Source organism: Delphinus delphis, chromosome 3 (genome assembly GCF_949987515.2).
Source record: "Delphinus delphis chromosome 3, mDelDel1.2, whole genome shotgun sequence".
Classification (NCBI taxonomy): domain Eukaryota; kingdom Metazoa; phylum Chordata; class Mammalia; order Artiodactyla; family Delphinidae; genus Delphinus; species Delphinus delphis.
Window position 1 is genome coordinate 53,572,692 of NC_082685.1, and position 12,148 is coordinate 53,584,839.

General features: G+C 40.6%; 1 protein-coding gene across 6 annotated transcripts in view; it reads left to right on the forward strand.

Annotated features, from left to right (window-relative positions):
* The first annotated feature begins 259 nt into the window (after window positions 1-259).
* Window positions 260-12,148, forward strand: part of NR3C1 (nuclear receptor subfamily 3 group C member 1) — a 130,645-nt gene continuing 118,756 nt past the window's right edge. For 4 of the 6 annotated variants that reach the window (XR_009518948.1, XR_009518949.1, XM_060008619.1 and 1 more), the window contains exons 1-2: window positions 868-1,322; window positions 3,731-4,942. Coding sequence is in view for 4 of the 6 variants with exons in the window: in XM_060008619.1 (XP_059864602.1) it covers window positions 3,744-4,942 (1,199 nt within the window). In the remaining 2 variants the exon portion in view is untranslated. Of the gene's footprint in view, window positions 527-867; window positions 1,323-1,600; window positions 1,623-3,730; window positions 4,943-12,148 lie in introns of those variants that run through there. The other 2 variants (XM_060008620.1, XM_060008621.1) reach the window with 2 other exon arrangements.

A 12,148-nucleotide genomic window follows, 5' to 3' on the forward strand; every position in this document is an offset into this window, starting at 1 on the left:
CAGTCGGGGCGCAGGGGAGGGTGGGTTCTGCTTTGCAACTTCTCTCCCGGTGCGAGCACGCGGCGGCGGCTGCAGGCAGGGCCGCCCAGACGATGCGGGGGTGGGGGACCGCCGGCACGCGACTCCCCCCCGGCCCAGAGTATGTATGCGCCGACCCCCTTCCCTGCCCTCCCCTCCCTGAAGCCTCCCCAGAGGGCGTGTCTGGCCGTCCGGCCCTACGAGGGGCCGAGACGCCGCTGCACCGTTTCCGTGCAACCCTGTAGCCTCGTGCGAAGTGACACACTTCGCTCAACTCGGCCCGGGGGCGGCGGCGCGGACCACCCTCGCGGCTCTGCTGCGGGCCGCGCCCCGGCTCCCCCAGCCAGCCCGCTGTCACCCGCAGGGGCGCTGACGGTTGCTGCCGAGGGACCGGGCGAGCTCCGGAGTGGGTCGGGAGTCGCAGAGCTGGGCTGGGGCGGGAAGGAGCAGCGAGAAGAGAAACTAGAGAAACTCGGCTTCCCTCCGAAGCCCGCCCCAGAAAGACCAGGTCGGCCCCCGCCGCCGCCTCCTCTCCTTTTTCCTGGGGGGTGAGGGGTGGGGGTCGAGGAGAAGCCTCGGGCGCCCAGGAAGCAGCCTCGGCGGGGGCCGTGCCGGGGGGCCGCGGGCGGGCAGGCGCCGTCGCGGCCGGGGTGGCGGGGCCCGCGCGGAGGGCGTGGGGGCGGGGGCCGCGGCCGCCCCTGCAGTTGCCTAGCGTCGCCAACAGGTTGCACCGTTCCCCGCGCCGCCGCGCGGCCCCTCGGGCGGGGAGCGGCCGGGGGTGGGGTGGGAGCGCGTGTGTGTGCGAGTGTGTGCGCGCCGCGGCGCCGCCTCCGCCCGCCCCCAGCTCGGTCCCGCTCGTCTGCAGCGGCCGGGCGGCCCTTTCGCTTGTCCGCGCTGCCTCCCCTCCTCCTCCTCCTCCTCCATTTTGCGAGCTCGAGTCTGTGAGGGGAGCCCCAGTCACCGCCCGCCCGTCGGGGACGGATTCTAGTGGGTGGAAAGAGACGCAGCAGCCGGAGCGGCGGGAGCGGCGGGGCGCCGGCACGGAGGACGCGCGCCCGAGAGCCCCGGCCCGCGAAGACGGGCGCGGGGCGGGGAGCTGGCTTGTCAGCCGGGAAATGGGAGACTTTCTCAAATAGGGGCTCTCCCCTCCCCCCATGGAGAAGGGGGCGGCTGTTTACTTCCTTTTTTTAGAGAGAAAAAAATATCTCTCGCTCCCGCTCCTCCTGCTTTCACACGCTAAGTTGTTTATCTCCGCTGCGGTGGGAGCGGCGGACGGTGTGCGGTGAGTGGCGCCGCCGGCAGAGGTAAGGGGAGGGGAGGGCCGGGGGCTGGGCCCCCACGGGCGCTCGCTCCCCGAGGTGCGGGCCGGGGCCGGGAGGCCGTTCGGGGGCGCCGCGGGAGCCTGCAAAGTTTTATTAGCTTCGGGTAGTGGGGGTGGGGGCTGGCGAGGGCCGGGGGACGGTGACGACAGGGCAGCGCGCGGGTGACAGCGCTGGCCTCTTCCTCTCCCTGGACCGCCGTCCCCTGGCCGAGGGGGAGGAACCCGAGCTCTCTGCGAGTGGAGCCTCGTCGAGCCGTCCGGGTTTCCAGGCTCTCGTTCGCTGGTGAGGAATCCTGGTCTCTCTCTCTCTCTTTTTTTTTTCCTTCTTCCCCAAGTCCCTTTTCTTTTCCCTCCCAGGGGGCCTCCCAGACACCCATTTTTTTGGTGAACGCTGAGCCGCGTCTGAATCCTGCTCGCCCGACTCTGTCCGCTCCACCCTAGAGCGCCCGAGCGCGAGCAGGGTTTGTGTCGAGGCTCCAGTGCGTCTCCTTTCTGGCGGGCGCGCAGGGGTGTGTGTGAGTGTGTGTGTGTGCGCGCGTGTACACACGCAGGGGGCTGACAGCCTGCTACTCGGAGACTTCGGCCAGGGCTGGTGTTATCTGGTAGAAGTGGGCGTGTCGGAGAAAGAACTCAACAGGTCTGGACATATTTCTTTTTTAACCTCGCGCTTTTCTCTACCCCCCCCCCCCCCGCCCCGCGAGGGTTTGTTCTTTAGCGCTTGGCATCACTTCGCTCCTGACGTTTTGAAGTGGCCCCTTTTAGAAGAAGACCCTCCCGAACCATAATAGTTTCGTGGTGCGATTTTTGACAAGCGCTAGTCGGACGTTTTGAGGTTGCAGACTTGGTAATTGCAGCCTTGTAATGCTGCTTAAGACCCCTTGGCATGGTTCATTAAGGCCAATTACTGTGACAGGGTTATTTGCAATTTAAACGGGGGGATAAAATCGTTTGAGGGATCGTTTCGTTTTATGAAGTATTGTTTTGGTTTCGAGTTTGAAGGCAGCTGTCAAAGTGGCGTGGAAATTCATTAGGCTCCATTTGATACCTTGTGTTTAGAGATCGTTATCAGCTAAACACGGCGGAGGGGCGGGGAGATAAGCAGTTTACCCTCAACCTCAAGATTTGTAGTGGCACGTCCCCACCTCTCTGTCTACCTTCATCACGCTCCACTTTTAGCGAGGGCCAGTGAAGTTTATGCTTCTTAAAGTCTCTATACGGGAAAACTTGCCTTTCATTGGACAGGATTTGACTATACTGTCGCAAATATGCTTATCAAAGTCTCTGCCCGCCTCTTAAAACATCTTGATTGTCAACAATCTTCTAGCAACCTAACCCTCTTGAGAGTAGGCTCAGAATTAGGATAGGTGAAGGTTTAGAATGCAGGGAGAATTATTCTGAGCATTGTATTATTTTACTTGGATTTATATGAATGTGATTTTACAGTTCTGGGGTGGTTATTTTTCCCTTTGTTTTTCAATACTTCGATATATGGAAAGGAAAATCTTAATTTAGAGACATAATAGTATTTCATACTGAGGGTCTTAAGCAGTTTTAAAAGAAAATGTAGCTTCATCTAGATTTTATTGTGTTTTAAGAGTTTGAGAGAGCTATATTTCTTATACCGTATTTAAAATATTGTAATGAGAAGCTACTACACATTCCTTTTTAAATCTAAATTTTAGTTAGCTTGTATACAGTGTGTTTCATTTCATATGTCCACAATTTGAAAGCAGGCACTATTAGGCACATTCAGTAAGAAATATCGGTTAAAAATAGGAGCCTTTTCCTACCCTATTGGAAGATGAGCAGACCATCATTGTTTATCTTCCAAGTAAAATGCATGGTTCACCAGTAGATTGTACTAAAAGGTTTGGATGTGTGACCAGCCGGTAGGAGAGGAATTGGGAGTAATTAGAGATAGAGAATTCTAGCATAGTGTTTATCAGATTTTATGTTTATTAGTTCTCAGAAAAGCCAACAGCCTTGACTGGTTGAAAAGAGGTAGGAATTTCAATGATCATACTTCCTTTTTTTTAATTAAATACTTTGACATCAACTTGAACCTTCAGAATAAACAGATGTAATGAATTATAATGTCCGTGATTAACAAAGTTACCAATTTGTGAGTGGCAGGATGAATAGCCAGGCTTAGTTTGATACAGTTTTGTTCTCAGCTGTGCAAATGGACTGCATTGTACTTTTAAATGTGGCACACTGAATGCGAGCAGGAGACACGGCTTTTATTTTACGGAAGTCAGAATCTACTCTTCTGATAACAAGGAATTAGATTCGGAATTAACTAAAAGGTTCATTTAACAGGCTCTTACTAATCGGATCACGGTGATAATGTGATTTTATAGCTTATTATGTCCCCCTCTCTTTTTTTTGTAGCTGATATTCACTGATGGACCCCAAGGAATCATTAAGCCCCCCCAGTAGAGAAGAAATCCCCAGCAGTGTGCTTAGTCGAGAGAGGGGAAATGTGATGGACTTCTATAAAACCCTAAGGGGAGGAGCTACTGTGAAGGTTTCTGCATCTTCACCCTCACTGGCTGCTGCTTCTCAGGCTGACTCCAAGCAGCAAAGACTTTTGGTTGATTTTCCAAAAGGCTCCGGAAGCAATGCGCAGCAGCCAGATCTGTCCAAGGCAGTTTCACTATCAATGGGACTGTATATGGGAGAGACAGAGACAAAAGTAATGGGAAATGACCTGGGATTCCCACAGCAGGGCCAAATGAGCCTTTCCTCTGGGGAAACAGACTTTCGGCTTCTGGAAGAAAGCATCGCAAACCTCAATAGGTCGACCAGTGTTCCAGAGAACCCCAAGAATTCAGCATCAGCTGCTGCCTCTGCTGCCCCCACAGAGAAGGAGTTTCCAAAAACTCACTCTGATGTATCTTCAGAACAGCAAAATTTGAAGGGCCAGACTGGCACTAATGGGGGTAATGTGAAGTTGTATACCACAGACCAAAGCACCTTTGACATATGGAGGAAAAAACTCCAGGATTTGGAGTTTTCTTCTGGGTCCCCAGGTAAAGAGACAAGTGAGAGCCCTTGGAGCTCAGACCTCTTGATAGATGAAAACTGTTTGCTTTCTCCTTTGGCAGGAGAGGATGATCCATTCCTTCTGGAAGGAAACTCAAAAGAGGACTGTAAGCCTCTTGTCTTACTGGACACTAAACCTAAAATTAAAGATAATGGAGATCTGATCTTATCAAGCCCTAACAGTGTGCCACTGCCCCAAGTGAAAACAGAAAAAGAAGATTTTATTGAACTCTGCACCCCTGGAGTAATTAAGCAGGAGAAACTGGGCCCAGTTTATTGTCAGGCCAGCTTTTCTGGAGCAAATATAATTGGTAATAAAATGTCTGCCATTTCTGTTCATGGTGTGAGTACCTCTGGGGGACAGATGTACCACTATGACATGAATACAGCATCCCTTTCTCAACAGCAGGATCAGAAACCTATTTTTAATGTCATTCCACCAATTCCTGTTGGTTCAGAAAATTGGAATAGATGCCAGGGATCTGGAGATGATAACTTGACTTCCTTAGGGACTTTGAACTTCTCCGGTCGATCGGTTTTTTCTAATGGCTATTCAAGGTAAGATTAATGCTTTCTGTTTCTTGAGAATGGTACATTTAAGATCAATTGATAGATTTAAATATTCATTTATTTGAATGTGTTCGACAACAATTCAAGTGCTTTTTCATGTGAATAAGTTTAAGCGGGCTCTTGAAAGTAGGCATGGTAGAAAACCTAAGTGATTGGTCTGTACAAAACCCTTCCCAGTATTTTTTTTTTCCCCCTGAAATAATGGTATTTAGTATCCCATTGGCCAGTAATAGAAATTTTTATGTAAAAATTTAAAAGAATACTGCTCATTTACAGGTGTCTTTAGTAAAAAATATGTAAATTCAAGGGGGTATAGTGTTTAGAAATATATATTTATTGTGCATATTTTTAAAGCTGTTTTAGAATATGCTCTTACACTACGATGAAAAACACCCGTAATACTTCACGTAATCAAACGTTGTGCTGTATTTGTACATTTGTGAAGTGTTAGCCTGAGGAGATTGAAGGGTTAAAAATTAGAAGTACTAACAATGAACCCTTTTCTTCAAACTGAACCTTGAAGAATCTGAGTTCTGAGATTGCTAAAGCAATGCAGTCAGTGCGCAGTGTACCTGACGAGAGTGTTAGACGTGGGACTTGCCCACAGCGTTCCTGACCTAAAGCAGATAAGTTGTGTCTGCTGATTGGTCTCTTTAAGAAAGGAATTGGTGGCAACACGGTGCTTGATTTTACTTTCAAATGTTCTTACAAGTTCTCAAGTAGATAGCTGATGGCCAACATTGTTGAGCTTCAGTCTCAGCTATGTTTGATTTGTTTCTCTGTCTCCTTTCTGCATCATTTTTAAGTATATTGACATTTCCTTTTGACCTCAAAAAGGTCTGTTAAAATGTAATTACCAGGAGAAAGTTCTAAATGTAGGTGTATCTTCCTAGGAGTTAAGTTCTCTATCCTGCACCCCCACCCCCAGTTCAGATAAATGTATATCACATTTTAGGTGTGAAGGAAAATATAAAAATGTAATTGTAGAGACACAAGATTGATTGATTAATCAGTGGGTTTTTTTGAGGGAGGAGGAAGGGCATAGTAGACACAGTGATTTCTTTGTATGTAAGTACTGTAAGTTCTTAAATATTCGTGTTCACATTAACTAGTCATTGAAGATTTTATTTAAAACTCTCTTTAAAAATGCTTTTTCTGTTAAAGGTATATTCTAATACTGAGGTGTCTCTTTTCTTTCCTCTTTAAGTAGGAAGCTTTGCTTGTTGGGGAAAAAATTTAGACTTAGATTTAGGCTATGTTCTGTTCCTTTAAAAGGCTTAGATGTTTCTTATCAAAAGAAAAAAAAATCCTTGGTTCTTGTGTGTCTTAACGTAAACTACCTACTAATCTATTATTAAAATAATAATTATCTTTTACTTAGAAGAACACTTCAGCTTTTTATTGCTATCATTCTGAATTGAAGGTTTAAAATGTTTTCAGTAAGGAGATTTGAGATGTTATCGCATAAGCTGTTGTGTTTAAACGTTAAAAGACATGCTGTGTTTTAAATTTTTCAATCTCAAATTTTTGGCAGTGGAATTGATGATTGAATGTGCTTGTTTGTCTTGAAAGAGTAAGTACAGTTGGTTTGACTAAGCTTTCTGTAGGAAACTTACATTGATTTATAAAACATGGAATCGTACAAAGAAAAATCATATATCTTAGGAAAAGCTTGGTGATTATTAATGCTTTTTGTTCTGATAATCAGCATGGTAATGTTATCATTTTCCTTACTGTAAAAAAGGCATGGAACAAGAACTTATCATTTTCCATTCACAATGAACTTTCATTAAGCCCTATAGAATCTAGGATCTGGAGAGTAAGTCTTAGATGAATATAGTTATCCTTAAATCATTAAAGATCATTTTAGTACTTTTTCTAGTAGTTTATAACATTTAAAGTGTGTCAGCCTCATAACAGCCATATGATAGTAGACAAAGCAATGATGATGTGGCTCTTTCAAGATTCTTTAATATCCAGTGAAATGATTATTTTATGCCGATGTGTGAGTTGGAATTATAATCAGTAGTTTGTGTCCTAATGAAAAGGTATAATATCTTTACAGGATAGTTTGAGAAAGCTTGAAAATTTTGTACCTTATGGGATTAACATTGGGAACTGTGATTACCCAGAACAAAGCTTCTTCCAAATAAATTGAAACAATGTTTCTTTTTCACCATCATTGAATTAGCCTGTTGTTTCCAAACAATAGCCTTGATATAACTAAAATTGGTTGCTTTCTCTTCTCTATATGTTACTTTGGTTCCAGCCAAACATTAAGGCCAGTGACCCTGAGTAATCAGCAGGTAAATCAACATGTTGAGACAACTATACTGAATACTGACTTTCTGAATTTAGATATAGAAATATTAAATCCACTAATAACTTGCCTTCTATTTAAGTTTTTTTAAAGCAAAAATTGTAATTTGACTTTTTAAGATGTCACCTAAAATTGCTTTGTCTTAGTATGCTTGAAAAAAGTCACTTTACACTCTGTTTTGGGAGGGAAGGCAATTCCTTCTGATGTGTCAACATAGCACAACATCCAGTTACTATGTTAAATTGTAAAATTATGAGTGTCATGATTGAGCATAGTAAAGTTTTTTTTTTTTAAGGTTTAAGTTCGTTGATAGTAAAACAAGAGAAACCTCATTGATACTCAAATACATTCTTTAAGTAAAACGAACTAGCCATTCTACCTTAATATGCTTTTTAAATTATGAAATTCAGTAAATTTAGCATAAACGTGTAACATTGATGAAGGCAGATTTCTGCATGATTTGATTTTCAGCATTGTTTTACTTGAGCATTAATGGTGAAACTGCTGAAAAGAGACAAAGAAGTAAATGGTTTCAGGTGGAATTAGAGCTTTTATTGGGATTATGTTGAAACTTTAGTGTTAAAAAGTTGATCGTTTTCTGAAGAGTATGATTATTGGAGAGAAAGAATGACGCAAGATGAATTTGTAAATTCAGTCTTAGGTGGAGTTTAGGGCTCTGTTGGTTGCCATTTAATGAAGCTATGAAAATTTATGTAGATTTTAACATCTCATTATTAATTGCACCTGTGTCTAATTTTATTAACATAATGCAAATGAAGACCTGTACAAGCATAGGATGAGTGAAGCAAATTCTGTCCCTTTTTCATTTTTCTAATTAACATCATGTTGAATGTTTTCTCAGAGAAGGGAGGCATAAAGAAGAGATTTTTATTGATTTTCCCCCTTTTTTATGGATACTTTCTTTACTTCCTTTTTCCTCTCCTTCCAGAGGTTCTGGCAGTGAGTGTTTCAGTGTCTTTTTTAACCTTAATGTTTCTGATATTCACTCATAAAACGATTTCTGAATGTTAAAGGAGATTTGCTTTTGGCTCTTTGTGTATTTTTAGCTTTATGATAATCTTTTCCTTTTCTTAAAACCCTCTACTTCTTTATGGCTATATTAGTAAAAGGAAAAAAAAAAAACACAAGGTAAAACACATTGTGTATTCAGGTGTGTCAATTTAGTGTGGAATGACTCCAGTATAGAAATGTGTGATTAGCGTGTGGTCAGATTTTATTGAAATTACTTCTTGTGATGTTTCTTTGGCTAGTCCATTATATTTTTATAACTGATAAAATAATTTGTATTATAATGCTGTTTTGGTTTTATCTATTGACGTTACAGATATTTTAGTTAATCTGACCACTTTCAACATTATGTTGACTGTTTATAAATTTTATGAAAGACCTATTCTGAAACATACCTTCCATAAATGTAGCTTAAATGCAAATTGTAATAGTAGTAAAATTCATATGTGTGTAGAGATCACTTTAGGGGCTTTTTGAGATTTTAGTGAAGGAGAGATTGACTCAAAAGGGTTTATTTTAGTATGAGTGACTAATGTGAAAGAACATCTGTATTAATTGGTTGATTATAAGTCTTAATCCACACTGGCCTGCAGGTGATTGAAATAGGCTAGTTGTTAGGAAATCTTAATTTACGTTGGGTTTAAAATAAGCCTGGGACATATTTCTTAAAACCCACTTTTTCTTACTTTTAAGATCACACCTAATTTTACTGAGCAGTAAGTTCTCATTATGTACTGCTGTTTATCTGAGCAAATTAAATAGACAAAATAGGTTTGTGCCTAATAGCATTTACCCTTCTGAGGATATCCTGGTAATTGGGTAATGCCGTTTTTACAGGTATTTGCCAAAGTAATGGGCACTTGCTTCCATATTTCTGAGTCAAGGAAAATGTATATTGGTAAATCGTGTTGCAAAAGAATTTTCAAGAAATATTTTGTTGAATTAAACTATAACTGAAAAAAATCAACTACTTATTGACCTCTATAGAAGTGTTTCGAAGCCCATGCTCTCCTTACATCTGTAACTTCAGAGAGCCAGCTGCTCTCATTTCCTTCTGGCTTGTTCTACTCGTGTTTTGTATTTTCAAGTAAATAAAAATATTCTTATGGGGAACTTCCATTTAGGGGAAAAGAAAAAAAGAAAAGATCTGTTAAGTGTTCCTCTCTCTTTGAATTGTGCATGATCATTTTTATGTTAGCCTGGATTAGAGTGTGAGTTTTAATGGTAATTTTTGTATTGATTTTACCCAGTAAGTTATAGTTTAGAAAGTAAGCAGTTTTATAGTGGTTCAAAAATTAGTTGTAGAGAGTGATTTCAACCCCCAGACACCTAATTTTGACAGGTTGCCTTTTTATTCCTCACTACCGTCACAAATGTCCCTTGAATACGGGTTTCCAGTGGAGTTTGTGAATTAGAGGGTATTGGGGGAAGGCAGGCAAGAGAGGGAGGGGCGGTGGAGATGTGGAAAGGTGGAAGATAAGTTTAGAAACATCAAGAGCAATTCCGAAAACCAACAATTTGGATCAGCTGTCATGAAGTCAGAGGACTAAAAAAAGAAAAATTTAGGGCTGTGTTTCAGGATTACAATTTAGTTTCTTTTATCTGAGGTAAAAATCTAAAGCTAATTGTGGCAATATAACCCTGATGTTTATAGGATTACGTTGTTGTCTTTTGCTATACTTTATTACCAAAAAAAAAAAAAAAAGATGGAATGGAGATTTTAATTCCTTTTAGATTATTTCAGCTAAGATCAAGTTCATATTTTCCCCATTTTTATAGGCTGCTATTTAATCAATAACAATCTAATTACTGGCATGTAGTTGAAACAAGGATGATGTGTTATGTTGATATAACCACTTTATATTTCCTAGTGCACTTTGACATACACTGTCATCTGACTATGGAGTACAACCCTCTTCTCTAGTAATATATTTCCATGGGTTGCATATTTTTCTGCTGGAATGTTAAGGAAATAAGTTCTTATTTATGTTACATATATATAATAAATTATGGGATTCTGCAGTTGCCAGATGGTCATTTAAACTATTTATATTGCAATATGGTCCTTAAAGCCAATTATTTTGAATGGAGATGTGTCATCACCTAATTTTATCTCTGGGCCAGTTTAAATATTAATGACTTATCTTAGTAGAGCTGCATGCTTAAACATACTTTTCCAGAGTAACTCAAATATTAATTTTGAGTGCTTTAAAACTTTTTTTCTTTTGAGCAAGTTTCAGCGAGATTAAAACTATCTATAATACAACAAATTTAGTGAAAGCCTCTTATTTTAGAATTTTTTTCTTTCACGCTGTTAGCGCTCCAAAAATATCTGTGGGGAGAGAAAGGTTTAATGATATGATTAGCTGTAAATGTTTAGCACGTTATCTTACATGGAATTTTAATTTTTTTAACAATTTGAGAGTTCAACTTAAGTATGCAGTGTTTAGGACATACAGTTTGTTGCAATAAATGTTAACTTTTCTTTTTACAATAAAATTAACCTTTATTCTAGTTGATTTCATAATTATTCTTAATATTTAGCTGTGGCTATTATGAAAGTATATTTGATAGCCAATTTTTTAAAGCTATTGTGAAATGACATCTAACTTAGTACATGCTTTATTATTTCATGCTGGTTGGGGCAATGCAGTGACTTATGACCTTATGATTGTCACATGTTGAACTGTAAAGCTCTACCGGTTTGCTATGGACACTTTTACTTTGTTGTTGTTTTACTGTTTTTGTGCTTTTGTAATTATTGGGGATAAGGGTTTTCTTAATTTTAAGATGATATAAATTGCAAGTTTGGTGGTTTTTTTCCCTAATCTTCAAATCCCTTCCAAACAATTTAATTTAGTTATTCAATAGTAGAAATAGTAGAAGGAAGTAGACCAAAAATTAGAAGACTTGAGTTCTCAGGCTGAGCTGAACAAATCTATGACCTTGAGTAATTAGGTGTTTTAGAGTCAAAATATTTTCTTTACAATTATATACGAATTATTTTCAAAACGTGTGTGTACTTCTGTTTCTAAAATTCTACAATCTTCTTAACTATTGTTTTAGTGAAGGAGGCAACTGGGGTAGGGAATGATATACTAAAACTGGGTCTTTGTACATTATCAAGAAGTACAAGACAAGAATGAACCCAGATTTGGTATTTTTATGAAATAATAATTTAAAATAACGTAGTTGGTGGTACATAGAAAATAATATGTAAACACTGTTGTTGGTAGAGCCAGAGAGGTGGGGCTCTTGGGTTCTCAAAGCTTGCTTTCTATGTTTGGTACAATGATTTTAGATTAGAGCTTAAGGGGAGTTGAGAGCTCATCTACTCCCCACACTCTCATTTCTGAGATGAGGAAATGAGACCTATAGAAAGTGTCTAGAGAAAGATCACAGAATTAGTTAGTGGTATCACACTTTGAATACCTAATTCTCAATAGTCTAAACTCCTCAGCAGGCTTCTCTCAACATCTAGTCTCTAGTTGTAGAGATCTGAAACATAATACAGATGAGGCAGGTATTCTATGAAAGTTACTTTGAAGTTAACTATATTGTCCATATTCTTTCCTATATATTTTTAACCTTAAAAATCTTAGGAAAAAAGATTATTAAAAATCTTTAATTTTGTGGCACCACTATGCTAAGGACTTTGTATGCATTCATCTCATTTAAACCTCTTAACAATGCTATGAAGATTTTTAATTCTAGTTTCTATATTGTTACTGATTCTGTCCTTAACTTTGCAGTATTGAAGGCAGCTGTTATTTACCTTAATTTTATAGGTGGGGAAATCTGAGACATTTAAAGAAAAAAAGAAAAACATAGGAATACTTAATAGT